Source organism: Trichomycterus rosablanca, chromosome 10 (genome assembly GCF_030014385.1).
Source record: "Trichomycterus rosablanca isolate fTriRos1 chromosome 10, fTriRos1.hap1, whole genome shotgun sequence".
Taxonomy (NCBI): Eukaryota; Metazoa; Chordata; class Actinopteri; order Siluriformes; family Trichomycteridae; genus Trichomycterus; species Trichomycterus rosablanca.
In genome coordinates this window covers 28,687,540-28,714,302 of record NC_085997.1, presented here as the reverse complement: position 1 = coordinate 28,714,302, position 26,763 = coordinate 28,687,540, and the positions used below count along the sequence as shown (strand labels likewise).

General features: G+C 41.1%; 1 protein-coding gene across 1 annotated transcript in view; it reads right to left on the bottom strand.

Annotated features, from left to right (window-relative positions):
- Nucleotides 1-26,763, bottom strand: part of myo1d (myosin 1D) — a 128,852-nt gene that overhangs the window by 18,217 nt on the left and 83,872 nt on the right. The window contains exons 17-21 of the mRNA XM_063003078.1: nucleotides 21,091-21,314; nucleotides 19,135-19,273; nucleotides 17,844-17,948; nucleotides 17,649-17,762; nucleotides 12,607-12,761 (exon numbers count right to left, since the gene is read on the bottom strand). Coding sequence (XP_062859148.1) covers nucleotides 12,607-12,761; nucleotides 17,649-17,762; nucleotides 17,844-17,948; nucleotides 19,135-19,273; nucleotides 21,091-21,314 — 737 coding nt within the window. The remainder of the gene's footprint in view (nucleotides 1-12,606; nucleotides 12,762-17,648; nucleotides 17,763-17,843; nucleotides 17,949-19,134; nucleotides 19,274-21,090; nucleotides 21,315-26,763) is intronic.

Sequence of the window (26,763 nt, the reverse complement as noted above, 5' to 3'; positions counted from 1 at the left end):
TCCTGGAATGGCCAAGTCAAAGTCCGGATCTTAATCCCATTGAGATGCTGTGGAGTGACTTAAAACGGGCTGTACATGCAAGAAACCCCTCAAACATCTCACAGCTGAAAGAATTCTGTGTTGAGGAGTGGGGCAAACTTTCTTCAGATCGATGTCAGAGATTGGTAGATGGCTACAAGAAGCGTCTCACTGAAGTTATTTCAGCCAAAGGGGGCAACACTAGTTATTAGAGGGTAGGGTGTCCTAACTTTTATAATATGCATTTTTGTTCATATCTTTTGTTTCATGAGTAAAACAATGTTAATTTTTGTTGTTTAATTGCAATTAAATCACTTTCTTTTCCAGAAATAAACAAAAACAAGATTGGACATTGATATGTGAACATTTCTTAATAAAGAGCTGCCTATTTAATGGGGTGTCCTAATTTTTTCACATGACTGTATGTGCTACATATATCATAGATAAAATGTTTGTGATAAAAAAATAAGCGATTTTGTAATTGTGATAGGCATATGTACCGCAATAAAGTGGAAAAAAAGTAGAGGTGTCTAAATACCTTCTGAATCCAATGTACATTTAGAGATTTAATCATTGAAGTGTATATTATCTACATTCATTCTATTTATCTATGGTAAAATTTTATATTTTGTCTTACTGGCAAACCGCCTTCTCTGGATGAGGTTTCAATTTGGGGAAACAGCACTGAAAACAGGCGGCACGATGGCTCGGTGGGTAGCACTGTTGCCTCACAGCAAGAAGGTCCTGAGTTTGATTCCCAGGCGGGGCGGTCTGGGTCCTTTCTGTGTGGAGTTTGCATGCTCTCCCCGTGTCTGCGTGGGTTTCCTCCGGGAGCTCCGGTTTCCTCCCACAGTCCAAAAACATGCAGTCAGGTTACTTGGAGACACTGAATTGTTCTATAGATGAATTGGTGTGTGTATGTGTGTGTGTGTTTGTTTGTTTGTTTGTTTATTAGGATTTTAACGTCATGTTTTACACTTTGGTTACGTTCATGACAGAAACGGTAGTTACTCATTACACAAGATTCATCAGTTCAATGATTAGTGTTTAGATTAGTGTCTCCAATTCACCTCACTTGCATGTCTTTGGACTGTGGGAGAAAATCGGAGCACCCGGAGGAAACCCACACTGACACAGGGAGAACATGCAAACTCCACACAGAAGAGACCGGGACCGCCCCACCTGGGGATCGAACCCAGGACCCTCTTGCTGTGAGGCGACAGTGCTACCCACTTAGCCACCGTGCCGCCGTGTGTGGAACTGTAGCATCACTAACCAGCCACACTTTTTAGTATGGAACATGAGATAAAAAAAATTTTTATTACTAAATACAAACGCTACATAACAATAGCTAACAACAGCTCCTAGGGACAGTGGTAGCCTAGTGGGTAGAGCTTTGGGCTATCAACCGGAAGATTGGCGGTTCAAATCCAGGCTCTGCTATGCAGCCACTGTTGGGTCCTGGAGCAAGGTCCTTAACCCTGTGTGCTCCAGGGGCACCGTACGATGGCTGACCCTGCGCTCTGACCCCAGCTTCCAAACAAAGCTGGGATATGTGAAGAAAAAATGTCATTGTACTGTACATCTGTATATGTACATATGACAAATAAAGTATATCTATCATATCTATATATCAGTTCTTTTTTATATCTAATTATTTTTTGACCAGTCTGAAGTACTTTAATCTGTTGAAATCATTATGTTCCTCATAATATCAGTTGCTTAAGACAAACACACCATCTTAGGCTCTATGCCAGAGCTAAAAAATGAGACTTGACTCCAAATCACATGATTCATTTCCTTCGAGAGGTGCTAAAATAATAGCGCTAATGAATTCATGTTGCAAACCAATTCTGGCTTCTAACAAAGCCTGGTCTCATTCTGCCGGCTGTGTGTGGGAGTCCAGTGGCAGAGGTGCCCGGAGGTTTTGTGAACAGCCCAATGTAAACGGTTTACACCAACACTTGTAAGATCTGAAAGATGTACTGAAATTGGCACGTTGCAGTGGGAATCCCTTTCAGAAAGAGTTTCAGATGGATGCGGAAGTGCTAAAGAGCTGCAGTTACTGCAAACTGACTAAAGTGACTAAAATTTTATGCTTCTGAATCCCTTAATGTTTTATTCCTATGAGGAATATATATTATTTGATCTCACGTCAGGTTTTACACTTTATTATGTACGAGCTGTCTGGTTTCTCAGGTCCTACTGGATGTAAAGTATTCCTGAGGGATCAGTTTGTGTTGGTTGTTGTGGTATCAGGATGGTAGAAACGATGAAAGTAAAGACATCATGTTTTCAGAGGAGTGGGATGCAGGCGTAAGAGAGCTGCGGTGCATCGGCATCTCAAAGCCGAACGCCGGATAAACACAGAACTAGCTCCTGCTGAGAAATCATTAAATAATTTATTTCCACCAGGAAAGAGAAAAAAAGCCAAGGATATGGGGGGGGGGGGGGGGGGGGGGATGAAAAATTAAAGAGGGGTGAAGGAAGTGGAACGAAGGGAAAAAACAAATAGAGAGGATAAAGTGTAAGAACAAGATCATGCTGGTTCTTCCTCTATAACAATAGAACAATTTAACCTTTCTTCTCTATGGAAGCCACTTCTTGTCCAGTCTCTCATGATTTCCAGGTTGGACTAATGCAACTCCCTCCTGGCAGGTCTTTCCATGTCCACTATTAGATGCCCACCTGAATTTTAATCAACCCAAGTGCTGAAACATCAACCAACTGCTGCGCTCTGGCTTCCTGTAGTTGCCCCCATATGATTTAAATCAATTTTGGTTGCTTACAAAGCCAAAAGGGTACTAGCCCTGACCTGCCTAAAAGAGCAGAGAGCCAAAGCCCATTCAGTGTAGCCTAGACTTCAAGCCACAAGTCTGGCTCGTCTTAAACCACCCATCCGAACTCAAAAACAGACATCAAGGCTCTGGATTTTTCTGGATTGTTCTCCCTTTATTCACATATCTCCCCAATCTGATCAAGGAGAGCCAGATCACCACACGCACCTTCCAACATGTGTCCAGTCTTGTGACCCCCCTACTACCCAATTGCATTACGCTTCCTCTCTACTGATGTTGATCACCACCCTGGTTGAGGAGAGCCGAGACTGACACAAGCCCCCTCCGACACACGTGCAGCAGCCGGCTGCATCTTTTCACCTGCATGAGGCGAGTTCATATGCGAATCAGCTTTGTGTACGGAAAGCCACACCCTGATCAACGCGTTATCCCTTGTCTCTGTGCAGGCAGTATCAACCAGCCAGCAGAGGTCGTAATTTCCGCAGTTATGAGGTATCCACATCCGGCTCCTACCTTGTATGAACAACAGCCAATCGTCGTTTATGTAGGCGCACACCAGAGATGGGGACTCGAGTCTGCGACTCGAGTCCGAGACGCATGTAAGTTGCACACACAGCGACTTCAGACTCAACTGGGACTCGTTTCAAATGACTCAGACTCTACTCATGACTTGCAAAAAATGACTTGTGGACAACAAAAGTCAGCAACATTAGTTACGTGTGACAATTTATATATATATGTATATATATATATATATATATATATATATATATATATATATATATATATATACATATACAGTGTATCACAAAAGTGAGTACACCCCTCACATTTCTGCAGATATTTAAGTATATCTTTTCATGGGACAACACTGACAAAATGACACTTTGACACAATGAAAAGTAGTCTGTGTGCAGCCTATATAACAGTGTAAATTTATTCTTCCCTCAAAATAACTCAATATACAGCCATTAATGTCTAAACCACCGGCAACAAAAGTGAGTACACCCCTAAGAGACTACACCCCTAAATGTCCAAATTGAGCACTGCTTGTCATTTTCCCTCCAAAATGTCATGTGATTTGTTAGTGTTACTAGGTCTCAGGTGTGCATAGGGAGCAGGTGTGTTCAATTTAGTAGTACAGCTCTCACACTCTCTCATACTGGTCACTGAAAGTTACAACATGGCACCTCATGGCAAAGAACTCTCTGAGGATCTTAAAAGACGAATTGTTGCGCTACATGAAGATGGCCAAGGCTACAAGAAGATTGCCAACACCCTGAAACTGAGCTGCAGCACAGTGGCCAAGATCATCCAGCGTTTTAAAAGAGCAGGGTCCACTCAGAACAGACCTCGCGTTGGTCGTCCAAAGAAGCTGAGTGCACGTGCTCAGCGTCACATCCAACTGCTGTCTTTAAAAGATAGGCGCAGGAGTGCTGTCAGCATTGCTGCAGAGATTGAAAAGGTGGGGGGTCAGCCTGTCAGTGCTCAGACCATACGCCGCACACTACATCAAATTGGTCTGCATGGCTGTCACCCCAGAAGGAAGCCTCTTCTGAAGTCTCTACACAAGAAAGCCCGCAAACAGTTTGCTGAAGACATGTCAACAAAGGACATGGATTACTGGAACCATGTCCTATGGTCTGATGAGACCAAGATTAATTTGTTTGGTTCAGATGGTCTCAAGCATGTGTGGCGGCAATCAGGTGAGGAGTACAAAGATAAGTGTGTCATGCCTACAGTCAAGCATGGTGGTGGGAATGCCATGGTCTGGGGCTGCATGAGTGCAGCAGGTGTTGGGGAGTTACATTTCATTGAGGGACACATGAACTCCAATATGTACTGTGAAATACTGAAGCAGAGCATGATCCCCTCCCTCCGGAAACTGGGTCGCAGGGCAGTGTTCCAGCATGATAATGACCCCAAACACACCTCTAAGACGACCACTGCTTTATTGAAGAGGCTGAGGGTAAAGGTGATGGACTGGCCAAGCATGTCTCTAGACCTAAACCCAATAGAACATCTTTGGGGCATCCTCAAGCGGAAGGTGGAGGAGCACAAAGTCTCGAATATCCGCCAGCTCCGTGATGTCGTCATGGAGGAGTGGAAAAGCATTCCAGTGGCAACCTGTGAAGCTCTGGTAAACTCCATGCCCAGGAGAGTTAAGGCAGTTCTGGGAAATAATGATGGCCACACAAAATATTGACACTTCAGGAACTTTCACTAAGGGGTGTACTCACTTTTGTTGCCGGTGGTTTAGACATTAATGGCTGTATATTGAGTTATTTTGAGGGAAGAATAAATTTACACTGTTATATAAGCTGCACACAGACTACTTTTCATTGTGTCAAAGTGTCATTTTGTCAGTGTTGTCCCATGAAAAGATATACTTAAATATCTGCAGAAATGTGAGGGGTGTACTCATTTTTGTGATACACTGTATATATACATATATAAATATATATAAATATATATATAAATATGTATATATATATATATACATATATATATAAATTGTCACACGTAACTAATGTTGCTGACTTTTGTTGTCCACAAGTCATTTTTTGCAAGTCATGAGTAGAGTCTGAGTCATTTGAAACGAGTCCCAGTTGAGTCTGAAGTCGCTGTGTGTGCAACTTACATGCGTCTCGGACTCGAGTCGCAGACTCGAGTCCCCATCTCTGGTGTGCGCCTACATAAACGACGATTGGCTGTTGTTCATACAAGGTAGGAGCCGGATGTGGATACCTCATAACTGCGGAAATTACGACCTCTGCTGGCTGGTTGATACTGCCTGCACAGAGACAAGGGATAACGCGTTGATCAGGGTGTGGCTTTCCGTACACAAAGCTGATTCGCATATGAACTCGCCTCATCGTGTCATTTTCTGCTCTCTAATAACGCTCCGGCCGTCTTAACCCGCAAAACACGCAATGGGTAAATGTTCCAGCCAGCTTCTGGTGTAGTGATGAAGTGTCGCTCCCTACTTTGAATATAAATCTTACTTAAAATAGTGGAATACGTAGTGCACTTTACAGTAACAGATAATGTGAATGGAACGCTCTTACAAAATTGGCGCTAATGATTGAAAAAAACGCTTTCTGAACCAATCAGACCTTCTAAATTTAAGTTTTAGTAAGAAATGCTGTTATCTGCATGTATTTAGTTTGCCTCGTCACACAGATGATGTGTCAATGAAACACTTGATTGGCTTTCTAACGAATTAGTGTTTTACTTCACAACCAGGAAAAGTTTGGAGGTTTTTAATTATCAGCACATTTACAAAATAACGGATTATATTCCTAATGGGACACACGCTTATAAATTTAATAGCATCTGGAACAACATAAGCTAAGGTAAGCAGTGGTTATGGATATTTTGCTGTGTTTTGGATTTTGGCCGCTGTGCCGTAATTTGCATTGAAAACAAAACGTATCAGTTTAAGCTTTTAACTACTGGTACCTAGGAAAGTAAAGGTACTAAGTAAAATGGCAAAATACAGTCACTAATCTGTTGTTGTTTTTTATCTGAATTTACATATTATTTGTTTATTTCTACGTTTATTTCCAATATATGTTTTGTGTATATTATATTGACTCGTGACTTGACTCAGACTCTAGTCTAAAGACTCGTGACTCGACTCGTATTTTGTGACTTGTGAACATCTCTGGCGCCCACCGACGAGTTCGAAATGTCAGCTCTGGTGTACTGGCGTGTTTTATCGCTGCGCCACCTGAGCACCTAGGCACTGTATTTATCAAAGGAAGGAATTCCGATTCACCCTAACCAGACCCGATCACTGCTCATAAACACGTCCACTAGTGCAGCAGTATGTAGCCAGAGGAAACGCAAGTCGACATGTACCATTAGAACTTAACCCTATCTGCATTTTGTCTTTTTTAATGACTCAATAAGTGGGTTTCTTTGTAAATAAACAAAATAAAAGCACATGCTGACTTGATAGAGTGCAAACAGATTTACACAGAAAATAGACATCTTGCCCAAATCTGCCTTTTATAATGTTCATTTAGCAGCATTTCTATCTGAAGCAGTGACATATTGGATGGTGATTCATTTGTGTGCACACTGTGAACAGGCTAATGTGTTAAAATAGCATAGCTGTTTTGTAGGCTTTGTTAAGCAGGCTGAGGCTACTGTGATGTTAGTGAAGGAGATCTAAAGGTTAATTACAGATCTACAGTGAGCAATGTGGAGCACACACATCATCATTACTATTATAGATGACACCACAGAGAGGAATCCCACTGCTGGTCATTAGCACAGAGGTGGAGAGGTGTTACCACTGGACATTAAATCTACTTTTAAAACAGCATGGTTGGGCGATATCGCCAAAATGTCAATACAGTGTTTCAGTTATTGACAATACGACGGTATTTGACAGTATTTAGTTTTACAACACAATAGAGGCGTCAATCAAATTGACATTTATTAAAATTTTCATTAATTCATTGATTCATTGCCTGTTTTAGCACCGCTTTATCCTATTCAAGGTCGCGGTGGGTACAGTTCACTAAGCGAGAGGGCAGGGAACACTCCAAACAGGTCACCAGTCCATCACAGGGCAAACACACACACACAACATTAAAACCTAGTGCAATTTTATTATTTTTAATTAGTCTGACTGCATGTTTTTGGACTGTGGGAGGAAACCGGAGCACCCAGATAAATTCATACAGACACGGGGAGAACATGCAAACTCCACACAGAAAGAACCCGGACTGCTCCACCTGGGAATCGAACCCAGGAGCTACTTGCTGTGAATCGACGGCGCTACCCACCAAGCAGAGATGGGGACGCGAGTTTGCATGTTCTCCACGTAAGTCGCACAAACAGCGACTTCAGACTCGACTCGGATATATATATATATACACACACATTTTCATTACCTTTGGATTGGAATCTCACTTAAAATGGTGGAATACCCTACGTAGTGCACTTCGCAGGAACAACTAGGGTGAATGGAAGAATTGGCGCTAATGGTTGAAAGACCGCTTCCCGAACCAATCAGACCTTCTGATTTAAATTTTTAGTAAGAAATGCTGTTATTTGCATTTATTCAGTTTGCGTCACACAGATGATGTGTCAGTGAAACGCTTGACTGGCTTTCTAACGAGTTAGTGTTTTACTTCACAACCGGGAAAAGTTTGGAGGTTTTTAATTATAAGCACATTTACATAATAACGGATTATATTCCTAATGGGACACACGGTTATAAATTTAATAGCATCTGGAAGAACATAAGAACATAGGTTATGATTTTTTTTTGCTGTGTTTTGGACTTTGGCCGCTGTGCTGTGATTTATCGCACACATTTGTTTTGCAATGAAAACAAAACGTATCAGTTTAAGCTTTTAACTGGTACCTTCTTGTTACGGAAATTACATTCATTTGCACAATGACTAATAAAGTAAAACGGCAAAATACAGTTGCTAATCTGTTGTTGTTTTTTATCAGAACTTACATATTATTTGTTTATTTCTACGCTACATTTCCAATATATGTTTTGTGTAGGGATGCATCGATACCATTTTTTCCCAACCGAGTACGAGTACAAGGACATGCATTTTTGTACTTGCCGATACCGATACCAATACCTATTTAGAATACAGTTTTTTTTAAACAAAAACACACGTGAGAAGTGACGAGAAGTTTAATGATACCACGTCCAAAAATGCACGTCAACAAGTAGCGAGTGATCAAAGTGTTTGTGCGCTGACGTGATGAAATCAAGGAGGAAAAATAAATGAATCTGAGTGGATTTGGCAACACGAATAGCATGGATTGTTCTGTAGTGAGTTTGAGGTTAATAAATATTTTTGCAATGTTGGTGTTTTGTTGTTATGTTTTGTAGAGAACGATCAGGTCAGAAATACTGTAAAACGTGTGAGTGTGCCGGTGTATTCTGATATAAACTATATTATCCCCCTGTCCCACCGGTTTACACTCCTCTCCTGCGTTTCCCCTCACACCGTATCCTGCGTTCTCATTGGCTGTTCGACATGTCACTCATTCCCAGTCGCACATCTGAGATCAGATATCTGACATGCTAGAAAACTCGAGCGCTCGGCGAGCCGTTCGGATCGAGTTGTTGGGTAGTTCACACTTAGCGATCGAGAGCCGAGTTTTGATTGCCGAGCAAACGCCGAGTTGCTCCCGAGTTGGCAAATCTAGCGCCGACCAGTCGCCGAGCGAAAATCAGGGCAAAAATCGTGTAGCGTGAACTAGGCATAACGCAGCAACCTGCACTAGGCACACGGTATCAGATGTTTAGTATCGGAGCCTCGTTTGCGAGCACAAGTACAAGTTAATGAGCGCGGTATCGGGCAAATACCCGATACCAGTATCGGTACTCATGCATCTCTAGTTTTGTGTATATTATATTGACTCGTGACTTGACTCGGACTCTAGTCTAAAGACTTGTGACCTGACTTGGACTCTAGCCTAAAGACTTGTGACTTGACCCAAACTCTAGCCTAAAGACTTGTGACTTTACTTGGACTCTAGCCTAAAGACTTGTGACTTGACTCAAACTTGTATTGTGAACATCTCTGCCACCATGCCACAGAGCTACCAAAACAAAAACCAATCGCTACCTCAGCAGAGTAAACCAGCCATTATTTCCAGTAAAATGTGCCTATATTAGGATATTTACTGTAATCATCAGATGTAATTATCATTTAGATTTTTGTTTAGCCGAAATTTGAAATAACAGATTGAATCAATAAGCGCAATCTAATACGTCCACAAAATGACTACACAATGTTTGTCTACAAAGCAAAGTTTAGCTTTAAAGTACAACACTTATTCATATCGATTGTTTGATTCTCCAGCTGCTTTAAGGCATTTTCCTAATATTGATTAGTGATTGATCATTAAATTCTCAGTGGTGCTCGAGTGGCACAGCGGTAAATTATGCTAGCCCACTACCACTGGGATCTAGGTTTTGAATCCCCTGAGGTGCTATCGGCCAGTCAGGCATTTACATGCAGACATGATAGGACCTGCGATGGACCGGTGTCCTGTCCAGGGTGTGCTACTGCATCGCACCCAGTGATTCCTGGGAAACCAGACCCACCGTAAACGTGACCGTGCAAATAATGAAATTCATTATAACCGCTGTGTATAACAGAGTGTTTATGATAGGAGGATCTGCTACTTTAGGTGTTTACCAGCTACAGTGGTGAGCAAGTAGGCTGCTTGAGCTACCTCAGTGCACGCTGGTGTGATAAGGCTAGACTAGCCATGCAACAGATACAGGTCACTGGCTCACATTTATCTGTGTTTCCTGGAAATGACATTGGCGCTAAATACATATTTTCTGGATTTTCCCCCTTCATCTCCCAAGCTAGTCATTTCCGATTTCTGATTGTGAATTCGCTGCTCCTTGCACAACCCCCAATCTGATCAAGGAAGGCCGGATCATCACACACCCTCTCCGACATGTGCCCAATCTTCTGTCACTTCTCATTACCTGACAGTCTTGGGATTCCAACAGAGCCGTATAGCATACAGAGAGCTACACTAGGCTCCATATGAACACACACACACAGATGCCCAGACTGGTCTCTGCATTTACATATCACAGTGGTAGCAAAAGGAGACCCTGTCCAACCTTCCCCACCTCAAACACGGCCAATTGTGTTTGTGTGGATGCCAGGCCAGGTTGGTGGGACTACCAAGATTCGAACCCGTCAATATGAACGCTCTGCAGTGGTCTGTAATGTACATTTGACTGTTTTTCTTCAAAATAACCAAATGAATTGTGTTCACCTTAACAAGAAGTAAATGTGAACACAAAGCTATTTAACACACACTCTCCTTCTTTATATGAATATATTTAGGCAGTATTTAAGAGAAAGTAAAAGGCATTTTGAGTTCTGAAATGACATGCTGGGTAAGGGATTTAAAACAATGACCAGAGGAAATTACTTTCTGTTACTACATTAAATAACCATTTAATGAAACCCAGCTATGTATAAAATATACCACTCAGCTTTATGTAAAAGGCTACAATTATTAAGAGTGGCTTTGTATAGCAGGCTGCAAGGTAATGGACACAATAAAAACAAGAAATACATTAATACAAGATATTTCACCCTTGTTAGAAAAAAAGGTAAACAATTTAAAGTACTTAAAAAAAAAAAAAAAAGTAAAAATGATAATAAATCTGTATCAGCACAACAGAATACATTACTTAAAAAGTGATGCAGTACTAGTTTTTTAAGGGGTGATAAAAGGCATTACACTAGTGTTTTGGAAGCCGAGTGTGTGTGTGTGTGTGTGTGTGTGGGTGTGTGTATGCATGGACGCGTTTAAAGTTTTAGAGGCAGTAAGCAGTTTTGAACTTCAAAATAAGACAAATAAGTTCAAAGCCTTGCTGCTCAAAACACAACACACTTCCTAGTCTAGAATACTTGAATGCTAGTGCAAGAAGTTTCCTGAACTGTCTCTCTGTCCTAACTGGCTGGGTTTTGGTGGTCCAGATCATTAACATAATATTAATTATACTTAATATTAACATTTGTTTGTTTGTTTATTAGGATTTTAACGTCATGTTTTACACTTTGGTTACATTCATGACATGAAACGGTAGTTTATCTTCACACAAGGTTCATCAGTTCACAAGGTTATATTGAACACACTCATGGACAATTTAGTATCTCCAGTTTACCTCACTTGCATGTTTTTGGACTGTGGGAGGAAACCGGAGCTCCCGGAGTAAACCCACGCAGACACGGGGAGAACATGCAAACTCCACACAGAAAAAACCCGGACCGCCCCACCTGGGAATCGAACCCAGGACCTTCTTGCTGTGAGGCGACAGTGCTGCCCACTTAGCCACCGTGCCACCCTAATATTAACATAATAAAAAAATATTAATAAGTAATATATTCATATTATATATATATAATTTTTTATTATTTTTAAGTAAATTATTTCTTATTGTAAATTAATATTATATATATATATATACATAAATATATATATATATATATATATATATATATATATATATATATATATATATATATACAGTATATATTATTTTTAAGTTAATTATTGTAAATGTATATTATATATATATATTTATACTTACACACACACACACACACACACACACACACACACACACACACACACACACAGTGTTCATACTATGTACATGTACTATTGGCTAACGTCTGTGGAAGGGACTGGCCGAAACAGCCTAGTCCCAAGCCGGAATAAAAATAAATAAAAATAAGTGAGTTGCATTAGGATGGGCATCCGGCATAAAAACTGTGCCAAGTGCGATTATACGGACCAGATCAGCTGTCGTGACCCTAAATATGGGTGCAGCCCAAAGAAAAAAATTATTATGCATGTCTTGTCCTAGAGTCTAGTGGGTGGAGGGGATTACTGGCCTTATTTTCTGCTGACCACTATAACTGTCACAAACATGCATTCAGAAAAACATCAACTCAGATTCAACTGAATGTCTGGCCTATTTCCCATGTGCCAGGGCAAAATAAAAAAAATCTGATCACATTTAGTACTCCCACACACACTCACCCTCAACTGAACCCGACTATAATCTTCCTCCAGCAATTTTACTGCCTCATACAAATAAATGAAGCATCTCATCAGTGTGTGTGTGTGTGTGTGTGTGTAACATGATTGCTTCCAGTGTATTGCATAACACGAGGAATATGGGGGTGAAGAGGACATGGCTATGCTGAAAGCATGAACGGAGTGTTCCCGTGTGCCCTGGTTTGACCCAGGCTGGTACCTTTTGAAGTGGCTGAACAGGGTGCCGACCAGCTCACCGACACGGCTTTCGCCCGCTGGCACCATGCCCTGTAGGCACACGATCAGGTCCCGGTTATCTTTGGTGTGGAATACCACCAGCTGGTCCTTCCCTGGAGACACGCTCACTCCTGTTATCTGGAAATGGAGAACATGCTAATGAGCTCATTTTCTTATTCCATTGGATATTGAAGTAGTCAAAGAGCTTATTATACCACTTCTATACAGGGACAACAGAACCTAAGAACAAGTTCACTAGCAGTGGCGGCTTAGTGGTAGAGGTACTGGACTAGTAATCAGAAGGTTGCTGGTTTAAGTACCATTACCGCCAAGAGCAAGGCCCTTAATCCTCAATTGCTTGCATTGTATATTGTATAAATGCATCTAGTAAACAGCATAAATGTAAATGTACCTGCTCTAATTAGTAATATAAGAAAAAGTAATATAACGCCATTAATTAAGCAATCAGGTAACGCAGAGGTAAATTACGCTAGCGCTGAGATCCAGTGTTCAATGCTCTGCACTGCTATCGACCAATCAGGTGTGTCTGAGGAAGTCTGAGGAAGGGGGTGGGTGGCTGAAACAGCCTAGCCATTTGTTAGGTGCTATGTCTGGAGTGTGTTTTCTGGGGGAAACCAGACTCACTGTGACCCTACCACCTAAATTAGTCCAAAAATAGTAATATAATGCCATTATATAAACAATTATAAATCTCAGCAGTGCTATCGGCCGGTCGGGCATCTACACAGAGATGATCGACATGTCTGAGGAAGGGGGTGGGTGGCTGAAACAGCCTAGCCATTGGGAGGTGCTATGTCTGGTTGGGATGGCCGAAGCCCTGTGATGAACTGGCGCTCTGTCTGGAGTGTGTTTTCTGGGGGAAACCAGACCCACTGTGACCCTACCACCTAAATTAGTCTACATAAAGTAATATCATGCCATTAATTAAGCAATCGGGTGGCACAGGAATAAATCCACATAGAGCTAAGATCCAGTGTTCAAATCTCAGCAGTGCTATCAGCTGGTCGATCATCTACACAGACATAATTGATATGTCTGGGGAAGGGTGTGTGTGGCTGAAACAGCCTAGCCATTAGGAGGTGCAGTTGAACCCACACAGACATGATAGGCTATGTCTTGGTTGGGATGGCTGAAGCCCTACGATGGATTGGCGCTCTGTCTGGAGTGTGTTTTCTGGGGGAAACCGGACTCGCTGTGACCCTACCACCTAAATTATTCTATTAGTTTGTGTACCCTTTTTTAGCTGCAGGTATCTCGAAATCTCTGGCATGATTTTACGCCCTTTTAATAAAAGAAATCTAATAAACGAATGTGCCTGATATTCTGAGAAAATGTATGAGACTTGATGTAGGTTTTATAAATAAGTGGTTTTCAGCATTAAATATTTCTGGAGTTTAAAGTCGACCGGTAAAACGTTGAGATGGATAAAACAGACTGATGTAAAGAAGGTAAGACAGAGAGAGAAAAACAAAAACGTCAGGGCGAGAGCGAAATCTCCTCACATGCCTGAACTCTACCAGACATCAGCTGATTCCAGCTCCCGCCCTGTTGTCATGACAACCTTGTCTCCTGGGAAGTTGGCATGACAACGGCGAAGAGAAAAACGGATGGTAGGGGAGGGTCGTAGCAGAGGAGCAGGAAGGAATGTCAGAGGGTGAGGAGGCAGGGCAACACAGGGATGGATTATTATTGAGATTGTTTTCATATCGCTGAGCCTTTTACAGCACACGCGTAACACTCGAACATTTAATAATACCGAACGAACGGCGGGACGCTATAAACCCGCGCAAATCACCATAAATCTTCATGAATTATTCCTACTGGGACGGTCTTACAGCAGAATGCTATGTTTCTCCACGGGACGATAAATAAACACGAGGTCAGATAAGGTTTAACTGGGCAGGAGGTTTTCCCCTATTAAGAAACCATTAAATAAGATTCTCTTCTAATTTGGTATCCGTTGTCAAACCTCTATGTTTATTAAATCATCAGTAGTAAGTTAAATGACGCTTTATAATCTAATATAACATGATTGATTTTTCATTTATTTATTTAGTTGGATTTTAATGCCATGTTTAACACAAACACAGATCAGCCATTTATTATTATTATTATATCACCATCAAAATTTTATTATTATTATTATTATTATTATTATATTTCAGATGTTGCAGAAATGTTGGTCTGGTCACATGCTTTAGTCTTGATGCTAATACAGCAAACTGTTTGTCGTGTTGATGGCTATTTTGTGCAAGCGTTCTCTGAAGTACAGAGCGTACACTCTTTTAAAATATTTGGACATATTTTATGCTGAGAACACGAGCCAAACCCAGGACCTTCTTACTGTGAGGCGACAGTGCTACCCACCAAGCCACAGTGTCACCCCCTATTAATTTTTTTTATTAATTATAATATATTTATTATTATTATTATTATTATTATTATTATTATATTTTTGATTATTATTATTATTTATTATTATTATTATATTTCAGATGTTGCAGAAATGTTGGTCTGGTCACATGCTTTAGTCTTGATATTAATACAGCAAACTGTTTGTCGTGTTGATGGCTATTTTGTGCAAGCATTCTCTGTAGTACAAAGCATTGACTCTTTCAAAATATTTGGACATATTTTATGCCGAGAACGCGAGCCAAACCCAGGCCCTTCTTACTGTGTGGCAACAGTGCTATCCACCAAGCCACTGTGTCACTCCCATTAATTTTTTTAAATAATTATAATATATTTATTATTATTATTATATTTTATGATTATTATTTATTATTATTATATTATTTATTATTGTTATTATTATTATATTTATTATTATTATTATTATTTATTATTATTATTTATTATTATTATTATTATTATATTTCAGATGTTGCAGAAATGTTGGTCTGGTCACATGCTTTAGTCTTGATGCTAATACACCCAACTGTTTGTTGTGTTGATGGCTATTTTATGCAAGCGTTCTATATAGTACAGAGCGTTGACTCTTTTAAATATTTGGAGATATTTTATGCAGAGAACACGACCCAAACCCCCTCCTTTATTATCAGTCCAGTAATAGAGCTTGGCTAAAAACATGGCCTAAAGCTCACTGGGGCTCTGAGACAGCTGCTCTGCTACAATACTGATGGATGAGAACTGCAGGTTGAAGAACCACCTATTCATCACCTGCTACTACACAGAAAAGCACATTATCTGGACCTGAGTGATTCCATCTTTTTATTTCTGAAATGAAAAAGAAAATGCATGGAGGTCAGCCCTCCAGGTTCAAGCCTGTTTAGCTCCATTTATTACAGGCAGAGGGGTCGATCTGAGCCCCGCTGAAAGCATAAAGGGCAGGTTAAAACAGGAAAAGGTGGACCCTGGGTGTGTGGGTTAAAAAAATGGACCGCATAATGGTTGTAAGGTCAGTCAGACTTCTTTTATTTTAATTATTTTTAATGAATGAAAAAAAAAAACGCTGTTCCATTCACGTACAGCAATGAGACAAAACATTAGGACCCCCAACAGTGTTTTTAATTACAATTCTGCAATGACGAACAGTCATTCTATCCTAATTACACAACTAGAGTACCGAGCGATCCATACTTTGTCAAAACGTCTAGCAAAGCTAATTTCATGCTAGCTACATGAGCACTGCACTAAATAAAAAGATGCATTCAAAATATATGCGACTAAAATTGCGTTTGCTCTGGCTGTGCTGTGGTTTCCTATAAAGAGAGTCAGTGCTGCATACGTTGCTGTCAATACAGTCAATCAACATAGTTTTTTTCTCTCTGCTGCTCCTGTACTTAGGGTCGCCATAGTAGTCATTCTGGTCCTAAACCAGGCTTGGCACAGTTTTTAGCCAATCTGGGTTTGGGACCAGCACTGAGAAAACATCAGGTAAAAACCTTCATCATCTCTTTACTAAGCACTTAAGCTGACATGTACTTACTAATGCTCTTGTTTATTTCCTGCATTAAAAAAACTTCTAAACCCTGGTTCCAACCCTGGTTCTTGGACTGTTGTTTACTTTACTAGAGTAAGGTAATGTCCATATGGAAGCACTTATGTAAGTTGCTCTGGATAAATGTTAATCAAGGGATGTGCGCTGCATCCAACATGTTCCACAAAGCCTGTTGTGTTTTCATGATCATCTGGAACTTTCCTCAGACAACTTATGCCTAGTTCACTCTACACGACTTTTGCCCTGATTTTCGCTCGCCGACTGGTTGGCGCTAGATTTGCCGGCTCGGGAGCAACTCGGTGTTTGCTCGGCGATCGAAACTCGGCTCTCAATCGCTCTGTGTGAACTACTCAACAACCCGATCCGAGCGGCTCGCCCGAAGCGAGATTTCTAGCATGTCAGATATCTGGATCCGAGTTGCCTGACTGGCAATGAGTGCTATGTCGAACAGCCAATGAGAACGCAAGATACGGTGTGAGGGGAAACACAGGAGACGAGTTGTAAAAAGGTGGGACAGGGACATAATATAGTTTATGTCAGAATACATCGGCATACACACAAGTTTTACAGTATTTCTGACCTTATCGTTCTCTGCAAAACATAACACCAACGCTGCATTGCAAAAAATATTTATTAACCTCCAACTCACTATAGAACAATCCATGCTGTTCATGTAGCCAAATCTACTCAGATTCATTTATTTTTCCTCTTTGATTTTACGCTGCACATCAGCGCACAAACTTTGATCACGCGCTACTTGTTGACGTGCATTATTGGACGTGGTATCATTAAACCCCTCGTCACTTCTCACGTTTGTTTTCGTGACAGAACGTAGTTTGGGAGACCAGAGAAGCTCGCCTGCAATTCCAGTTGGTGAAAGACTCCCGATTACAAGAGATCCAGTCGTGTAGTGTGAACTGTACAGCGACCTGATGACTTGGAAAGTCATGTAGTGTGAACTTGGCATTAGCAACCAGCATTCTGTATGTTCAACATTCCAAATCTGTTTGAAATAAAGTCAGAGGTAAAAAGAGCACACATACGTTATGCAGAGGAATACTCTTCATCGGCTTGTACTGTTTGAGTGGGTCCATCTTGTAGAGGTGACGGTCAGTAATCAACACTGCCCGGTTCTCTGCCTTGTTAAAGCGATTGATCTGCAAAACCAAAGCACATGTATTTCAGCAATATGTTTGGAAATCTGACCAAAGGAAGGGGGGGGGGGGGGGGGGGTGTACCTTGCGGACGTTGCAGGAGAAAAGCACTCTCATAAATTTATCTTTCCTCTGCAGATCACTGGACACCAAAGTGAAGGAGGATGCTGTGTCAGGACTGTCTCTCTTCTAAATGGCAATCACACAAATACATACACATAATTCATTTCAATTAATCTACAATGCACACTATATGGCCTAAAGTATGTGGACACCTGACCAGTCCACAATCATGGGCTCCCACTCCAAAGTTTTCCTTATTAGGATTTTTTAAAGCATTTTGTCTCTTTTTCTCCCGATTTTTAGCACGTCCAACTTATACCCAATTGTGTTATGCTTTCTTTCTACTAGAGCTGACCCTCACCCCGACTGAGGAGAGTGAGACTGTCACACGTCCCCTCTGACGTGTGTAGTAGTGTGTAGTAGCCGACTGCATCTTTTCACCTGCCTTTTCACCTGCAAGTTCATATGGCCATCAGCTTTGTGCACGGAGAGCCACACCCTGATCAGCATCATTCCCTGACTCTGTGCAGGCGCCATCGATCAGCCAGCAGAGGTCGTAATTCGCTCAGTTATGAGGTCCCTATCTGGCTCTTATCCTACCCTATGAACAACAGCCAGTCGTTGTTCATGCAGCCTACCAGCCCAGCCGGATGGCAGAGCAGAGATTCTATACGATGTTTTCGAAAGCCCAGCTCTCGTGTGCTAGCGTGACAGCTCCACCTGGGAATCGAACCCAGATTTTAATGCTGTGAGGTGACAGTGCTACCCACCGAGCCACAGTGTCACCCCTCTTCCCAACTGTGAAGTATGTCTGTCTGAGGCATTTGTGAGATCTAACAGTAATGTTGAGTGAAAAGGCCTGTGTTGCAATTATCCAATAGCACTTAAGTACAGGTTCAATGCAAACCACTATATATATACAGTGGGGGAAATAAGTATTTGATCCCCTGCTGATTTTGTAAGTTTACAAATTTTTTGTTGATATTCTGTCTCTCTCTGTTAAAATAAACCTTCCATAAAAATTATAGACTGTTCAAGTCTTTGTAAGGGAGTAAACTTACAAAATCAGCAGGGGATCAAATACTTATTTCCCCCACTGTATATATATATATATATATATATATATATATATATATATAAAATTGTATATAATTATCATTAATACCTGTCAGAAACTGTAATAGCTGAAGCACCTGAATTTAATAATGACAAAAGGTGTCCATATACTTTTGGCCATACAGTGTAAAATCCCATGTTATTTTGTTCTTGTTATGACATTCTTTGATTTACTGTTTGAGAGTCCATGACTGACCAGGTAATTGCCCTCCCAGGATCTCTGCAGGCCGAGGTCTGCCCGGTGACCCTTCAGGCACTCCAGCGTGGCGACTTTAGCCCTGACCTGTAACATCTCCTCTGGAGTCAGGCGCTTAATTAGGGTCCAAGCCCACCACCTACGCACACAAACACACACAGTTAATGCTAAGGCACTGGCAGGTATGGTACTCAGGAGGGTGCTACTGAGCATGACACATAACTAGTTTCGTCCCCAGTAAACATAGACGTAACCATAACTTAAATCCTTGTAAAATAAATAAATAAACTGAGTGAAACTTTGTCAGTTATTTATTGAGACTAAATATCAAATGGTGTTACACTGCACTTCTGTAAACTACACAGGATCAACACTGACATTATGTTATACATATGTTGTGTTAGAAAATACAGTACATATTAAGACATTTAGAACTGGTAGACATTTAATTTAACATAAGAAATGTAACAGGTCTTTTATGCTAGCCAACCACCATAGAGATCTGGATTTGAATCTCAGTGGTACCAACAGTCAGCCTGGTGTCTACACAGATATGATTGGCTATGCCTGGGGGGAGGTAGGGTTGAAGATATGGCTGGAGCCCTGAAATGGATTGGTGCCTTGTTTGGTGCATTCCTGTCTTGTGCTCAGCGTTTTCCTGTGGAATCAAACCCGCCGCACCTTGACAACAGGCTTCATTTTGGCTTCTGGTTATTAAGCTGTTCAATAAAATAAATAAACTGCTGAAATGTTTCATTTCAGTTTATGGGTCCTGTTTTTACCACAAGTTTACCTGGTCAGGGTGGTGAAGGGGCTAGTTTCCCCAGAATCTCTTGGCACAAATAGGTAACACACCCTGGACAGGATGCCAGTCCATCACGTGGCCTCAGACATCCATAAATGCTTAGCCAACACATAGCACAGCTTGGGATTCAAACCCTGGATACTGTGAGCTAGCGTATTTTTCCACTGTGCCACCTGAGCACCCTAAACTGCCAGATTTTTCCACATAATGAGAAAATTTTATTTTATTTTATTATAGTGTGTAGTTAGCATGTTCTCCTTTTATTACAGTTATTATAGTTTCTTTCTATAAGGAGTAAAGTGACCGGTCAAGCGACTACACAGACACGATTGGCTATGTCTGATGTATGGCTGATGGACTGGCACTGCATCCAGGGTATGCACCCGTGAACCCGCCACGACCCTTAACATAATAAAATTGCTCTTGTATTCAGGGGTCACCACAGTGAATCTGGGCAGCATACCAGACTTGCCACTGGTTTTACATCAAATGCCCTTCCTCACGCATCCGGGTTTGGGACTGGCACATTCAAGTGCATGTCTCAATGGCTAGACTGTTACGGCCATCCACCCCACTAAGATGTTAGCCAATCATGTCCGTGCAGATGCCAAAGCATTTGATTACACTACTGAGATTCAAACCCTGGATCACCAGGTCTTGAGGTAGTGAGCTACCTACCAACCTACCAGTGTACTAGCCACCCAAACGTCCTACCCACGAATTTCCTTTAAAGAATGTCAGAACATGTCTGTTGTTCACAGACTTCAACACAGTAGGAGAAACAGACTGGAGCTAAATATCCTTCAGCAACAGGGATGAAGGAGCATGAGGAGGCTGAGATGCGACACCTCACGTCACTACACATGAGTCAACTCAGCACCACGCTAGTTCCTGATAAGAAAAAGATGCGTCACATTGTTGCCCAGATACCCTTCTGTCCATTCTAACTAAAGCTAACGTAGGAACTAACAGTGGTCAATTATTATGGTTAAATCTATTTAAATTTCCATTTAGCCCTTAAGGCATGTGTGTTTGTGCAGAAAGTGTGTAGTCGTGTGTGTGAGTGTGAGTGTGAGACAAAGGAAGAAAGCAATCAAGAGACGTGAAAGTGTTATTCTTCACACCGGCTCCATGTCGAATGTGACTCTGACCTGTTGTAGATGTTCTTCAGCGCCTCCTCAAATCGACGCAGCACTTTGGGAGGTGTGGGCCACTTCACGTGCCTCCCGTAATCCTTCATAGAGCGTACGTTCTGGAAGCGGCGGTTCACCTCGTGGATGTAGGATTTGACCTTGTATCGCTGGTACGCGCGCAGAATGATGAGACCGGCCCGCATGCGCCGGTAACGCATCCTGGCGATCGTGCCGCGCCATATCTGCCAGAGTGAAAAAGGGAAAAAAAAGCACATAAAATAAAATCACTTTATTATGCTGAAATGTACTTAAAGGAAGCCTCTAAGAGCTAATGAGGGCGCTTATATACGGCAAATCAGCACCGAATGAAAAACAAACAGTCGTCTGTGGCATCCGAAGCGCAGTTGAAAGGCTGTAATCCCTGTTTTGGGCATTAATAATACACAGTAATGGATCTCCAGGGAGCCGTTTGAGCTGCTCAGGCTCTCAGTAAAACCAGTGCCACATGCTCCACATGCTCTCTTCTCTTTATACCCGCTCACTCAGTCAGTGCAAATTGGTTTGTGTGTGGTAAATACCATACGGCATTATAATGCACTGTGTACTTAAAAAGGGTTTGTGGATGTTTGATTTGGCACACCTGACTAGAGACATTAGTTACACCTCACACTGAATGAAAAGTAAATACTCACAAGTGGACCTGAATCACAGAATTATTAATGTAAAATGCATTAAATGTGCTCCAGACGTGTCCTGGTAGTCTAAACGGATTCAATTTCCTTTTCTCTCCAGGTTTATATTGATCCAGGTCATTAAAATGTACAGGGGTTGGACAAAATAACTGAAACACCTGGTTTTAGACCACAATAATGTATTAGTATGGTGTAGGGCCTCCTTTTGCGGCCAATACAGCGTCAATTCGTCTTGGAAATGACATATACAAGTCCTGCACAGTGGTCAGAGGGATTTTAAGCCATTCTTCTTGTAGGATAGTGGCCAGGTCACTACGTGATGCTGGTGGAGGAAAACGTTTCCTGACTCGCTTCTCCAAAACACCCCAAAGTGGCTCAATAATATTTAGATCTGGTGACTGTGCAGGCCATGGGAGATGTTCAACTTCACTTTCATGTTCATCAAACCAATCTTTCACCAGTCTTGCTGTGTGTATTGGTGCATTGTCATCCTGATACACGGCACCGCCATTGGATGCACATGGTCCTCCAGAATGGTTCGGTAGTCCTTGGCAGTGACGCGCCCATCTAGCACAAGTATTGGGCCAAGGGAATGCCATCATATGGCAGCCCAAACCATTACTGATCCACCCCCATGCTTCACTCTGGGCATGCAACAGTCTGGGTGGTACGCTTCTTTGGGGTTCTCCACACCGTAACTCTCCCGGATGTGGGGAAAACAGTAAAGGTGGACTCATCAGAGAACAATACATGTTTCACATTGTCCACAGCCCAAGATTTGCGCTCCTTGCACCATTGAAACCGATGTTTGGCATCGGCACGAGTGACCAAAGGTTTGGCTATAGCAGCCCGGCCGTGTATATTGACCCTGTGGAGCTCCCGACGGACAGTTCTGGTGGAAACAGGAGAGTTGAGGTGCACATTTAATTCTGCCGTGATTTGGGCAGCCGTGGTTTTATGTTTTTTGGATACAATCCGGGTCAGCACCCGAACATCCCTTTCAGACAGCTTCCTCTTGCGTCCACAGTTAATCCTGTTGGATGTGGTTTGTCCTTCTTGGTGGTATGCTGACATTACCCTGGATACCGTGGCTCTTGATACATCACAAAGACTTGCTGTCTTGGTCACAGATGCGCCAGCAAGACATGCACCAACAATTTGTCCTCTTTTGAACTCTGGTGTGTAACCCATAATGTTGTGTGCATTGCAATATTTTGAGCAAAACTGTGCTCTTACCCTGCTAATTGAACCTTCACACTCTGCTCTTACTGGTGCAATGTGCAATTAATGAAGATTGGCCACCAGACTGGTCCAATTTAGCCATGAAACCTACCACACTAAAATGACAGGTGTTTCAGTTATTTTGTCCAACCCCTGTATATAAACAGCTAAAAGCATTTCCTGATTTATTTATAATGTGTATGCTGTATGACAGGGTTTTCCAAAACCAAGGATCACAAGCCAAAAAAATGGGTCACACAGAAATATAATAATAATTAAATAAACTAATTTTAACAAGCACGTAAACACAAAATGAACACCCCCTAGGGGAGGCTTTATGTTACATTTTGTAAACCACAGTGGGACCAGATTATCACCAATTTCATTAATTAAGGATATTTTGTTTTGATGCATCATTTGTGTTGTCTTGGTTGCAGTAAAAATCATGAACAAAATGTGGGTCGCTTAAAAAAGGTTTAAGAAATCCTGCTGAAATCTCCCTTGAGATCATTGACAAGCTCCTCCCGTGTAATTCTGGACTGACCTCACCTTTCTCAGAATCATTCTTACCCCACCAGGTGAGATCTTGCATGGAGCTCCAGAGTGAGGGTGATTGACTGTGATCTTGTATTTCTTCCATTTTCGAATTATCGCACCAACAGTGGTCTCTTTCTCACCAAGTGTCTCTTGCTGATGGTCTTGTAGCCCATTCCAGCCTTGTGCAGGTCTACAATCTTGTCCCTGACATCCTTTGATAGCTCTTTGGTCTTGCCCATGGTGGTCGAGAGATTTGAACGGAAGAAACTGATTCTGTGACAGGAGTCTTTTATACAGGGACAGGACCAATTTGTGTGCCTCATGGGCACATAACCGGTCTGTGGGGGTCAGAATTTTTGCTTGTTGGTAGGGGATCAAATACTTATTTCCCATAATTAAATACAAATTAATTTATAACTTTTATTTAATGTTTTTTTCTGGATTTTTTGTTGATATTCTGTCTCTCTCTGTTAAAATAAACCTTCCATAAAAATTATAGACTGTTCAAGTCTTTGTAAGGGGGTAAACTTACAAAATCAGCAGGGGATCAAATACTTATTTTCCCCACTGTATAACAGTAAATCAGATCCGAGAATAAAACCTGTATCTTTCTCTCTAGATACCTGGTAACCTGCATTAAATGTGCCCCAGACATGTCCTGGTAATCTAAACCGATTCAATTAACTTTTTTCCTCCAGGTTTATATTGATCCAAGTGATCAAAATGAATTTAAACAGTTAAAAGCATTTACTGGCTTCTTTATAATGTGTATACTGTATATAACTCAGACTAGTTCTGACTAGTTCTAACTGAATGAAATGTTCTAGAAATGTCCAAGCAGAGCTGTTATATATAAACCACTGTTATTTCACCATACCTGTATTACTGAACTGACCACTATTGCAACAGTAATCTTTTTTGTAAGAACTACTTAAACCAGGGGTCAACCAGGTGTGTATATACACACACAGATGTTTTTTTTTCTATAAATTATTACTTCTATAAGATTTTGTAGGAAATCATTAATTACATCAATCATTGTTACATCTTCATCGTTTGTAACATTTTTGAACAAAATAATCTGTAATTATCTATTACGTAATTATCAGTTATGTAAGATTTAAAAAAAAAAAGCTGCGATGTACTGCTGCTGTCCATGGACTTGTCGCACTGGATGCTAAACCACCCTCACGTAACCAGATCCCGGACACAACCGTCTATGCCTCATCGAAGAGAGTGGAGATGAAATCGGGACCATTCTTCTTGTGAAAACAGTGTTTGCTATTATCATCATTGCCAACCGAATAGGCTTTCTTAATCTTTATTAAAAAAATGCATCTCACTCCCCGTCGTAGCTGCACTTGCTTGCTTGTCTCAGCAAAGAGTAAGATAGACCATTGTTTTGCGCACAATATAGAACTTCACCCCCAGACAAGATCAGAGTTCGTACATACACCGATCAAGCATACCATTATGACCACCTCCTTGCTTCTACACTCACTGTCCATTTTATCAGCTCCACTTACCATATAGAAGCACTTACTGACTGTAGTCCATCTATTTCTCTACATACCTTTTTAGCATGCTTTCACCCGGTTCTTCAACGGTCAGGACCCCCACAGAGTAGGTATTATTTAGGTGGTGGATGATTCTCAGCACTGCAGTGACACTGACATGGTGGTGGTGTGTTAGTGTGTGTTGTGCTGGTATGAGCGGATCAGACACAGCAGCGCTGCTGGAGCTTTTTGCACAAATACTCTTAATACTTCACCCACTCAAGTCCAGACCGCCGTGAAATCTATTTGACTTCACAAGCAAATCAGAACATTGTCAGGGATCCCAGTAAATCAGATTCGAGAATAAACCTTGTATCTTTCTCTCTAGACTTGTAACCTGCATTATATGTGCTCCAGACATGTCCTGGTAGACAAAACAATTTTCTTTCCTCTACTGGTTTATATTGATCCAAGCAGTGTTAATTTCGTTGACGAATGATTTTCGTCATAGTTTTCGTCAACGAACCTTTTTTTCATGACAAAAACGAGACAATAACTAAATAGAAACTACATAAAAGGATAAAAACTATGACTAAATGAATCGACACTTTCGTCAACGAATAAAAACGAGATGAAAATGTTTGGCAGGGACGACATCCAATCAGAACTGATTTAGTTTTGTGGAAGGTAGGGACAAGTTAGAAAGAGATCCAATCATAACTACTTTAGTGTATGTGGAGAGGCGGGACAAGCCGGGTAGCCATCCAATCAGTACTAATCTCTTTTGCAGTACTGGAGTAAGCGCACACTTGCACAAATTTGATCTAAACCCGGGAAGACCAGACTAGTCTGTGAACTGTCTTTACTCATGGAACTAGGTGAACTCCACAATGTCAACAGGGAGGAAGAGGAGAGCCGATATATGAACACATTTCTCATTTGATGTCATGAAAAACAAGACGATGTGTGGGGCGACGATCTCGGGTAAAAACACAACAAATCTGAAACAACATCTGGCACGGCTGGCAGTATAATGGCAACATAATGTCACAGCTGCTTTTATGGTACCCAGTTTTATAAAGAATGTAATATGCAATTTGTTATTAACAATGCATATACTTTTCAGGCAGAGCAGGCCTACTGGTCATTAATATTTTGTTATTGTTATGCTCAATAAGCAAGGTCAGGTAATTAAAGATGTTGTTTGAAATAAGTTAAATCTGTTTTTGTGTGTATTGCACATTCAAACATTAATAATAATCCATAACTGGTTAAAAAATGTTTCATTTTGTGTAAGTGTATATAATGACTTAAATAATTCAAGGGAACTGATGACAAAGCATTTACATTTTACACCCTTTATATTTTAGTCGACTGAATCGACTGTAGATTTAGTCGACCATATTCTTATGATAATTAGTCGACTAAAACTAGACTAAAACTAAAACAATTCAGATGACTAAATTATGACTAAAACTAAATGACATTTTAGTCAAAAGACTATGACTAAGACTAAATCAAAATGTGCTGTCAAAATTAACACTGGATCCAAGTCATTAAAATTAATTTTGATAGCTAAACGCATGTACTGATTTCTTTATAATGTGTATACTGTATATAACAGGTAGTTCTGACTAGTTCTAACTGGTTGAAATGTCCAAGCAGTGCTGTTATGTGTGATAAAGTACTGCTATTTCACCATACCTGTATTACCTGTATTAACAGTAATCTCTTTCGTAGGTACA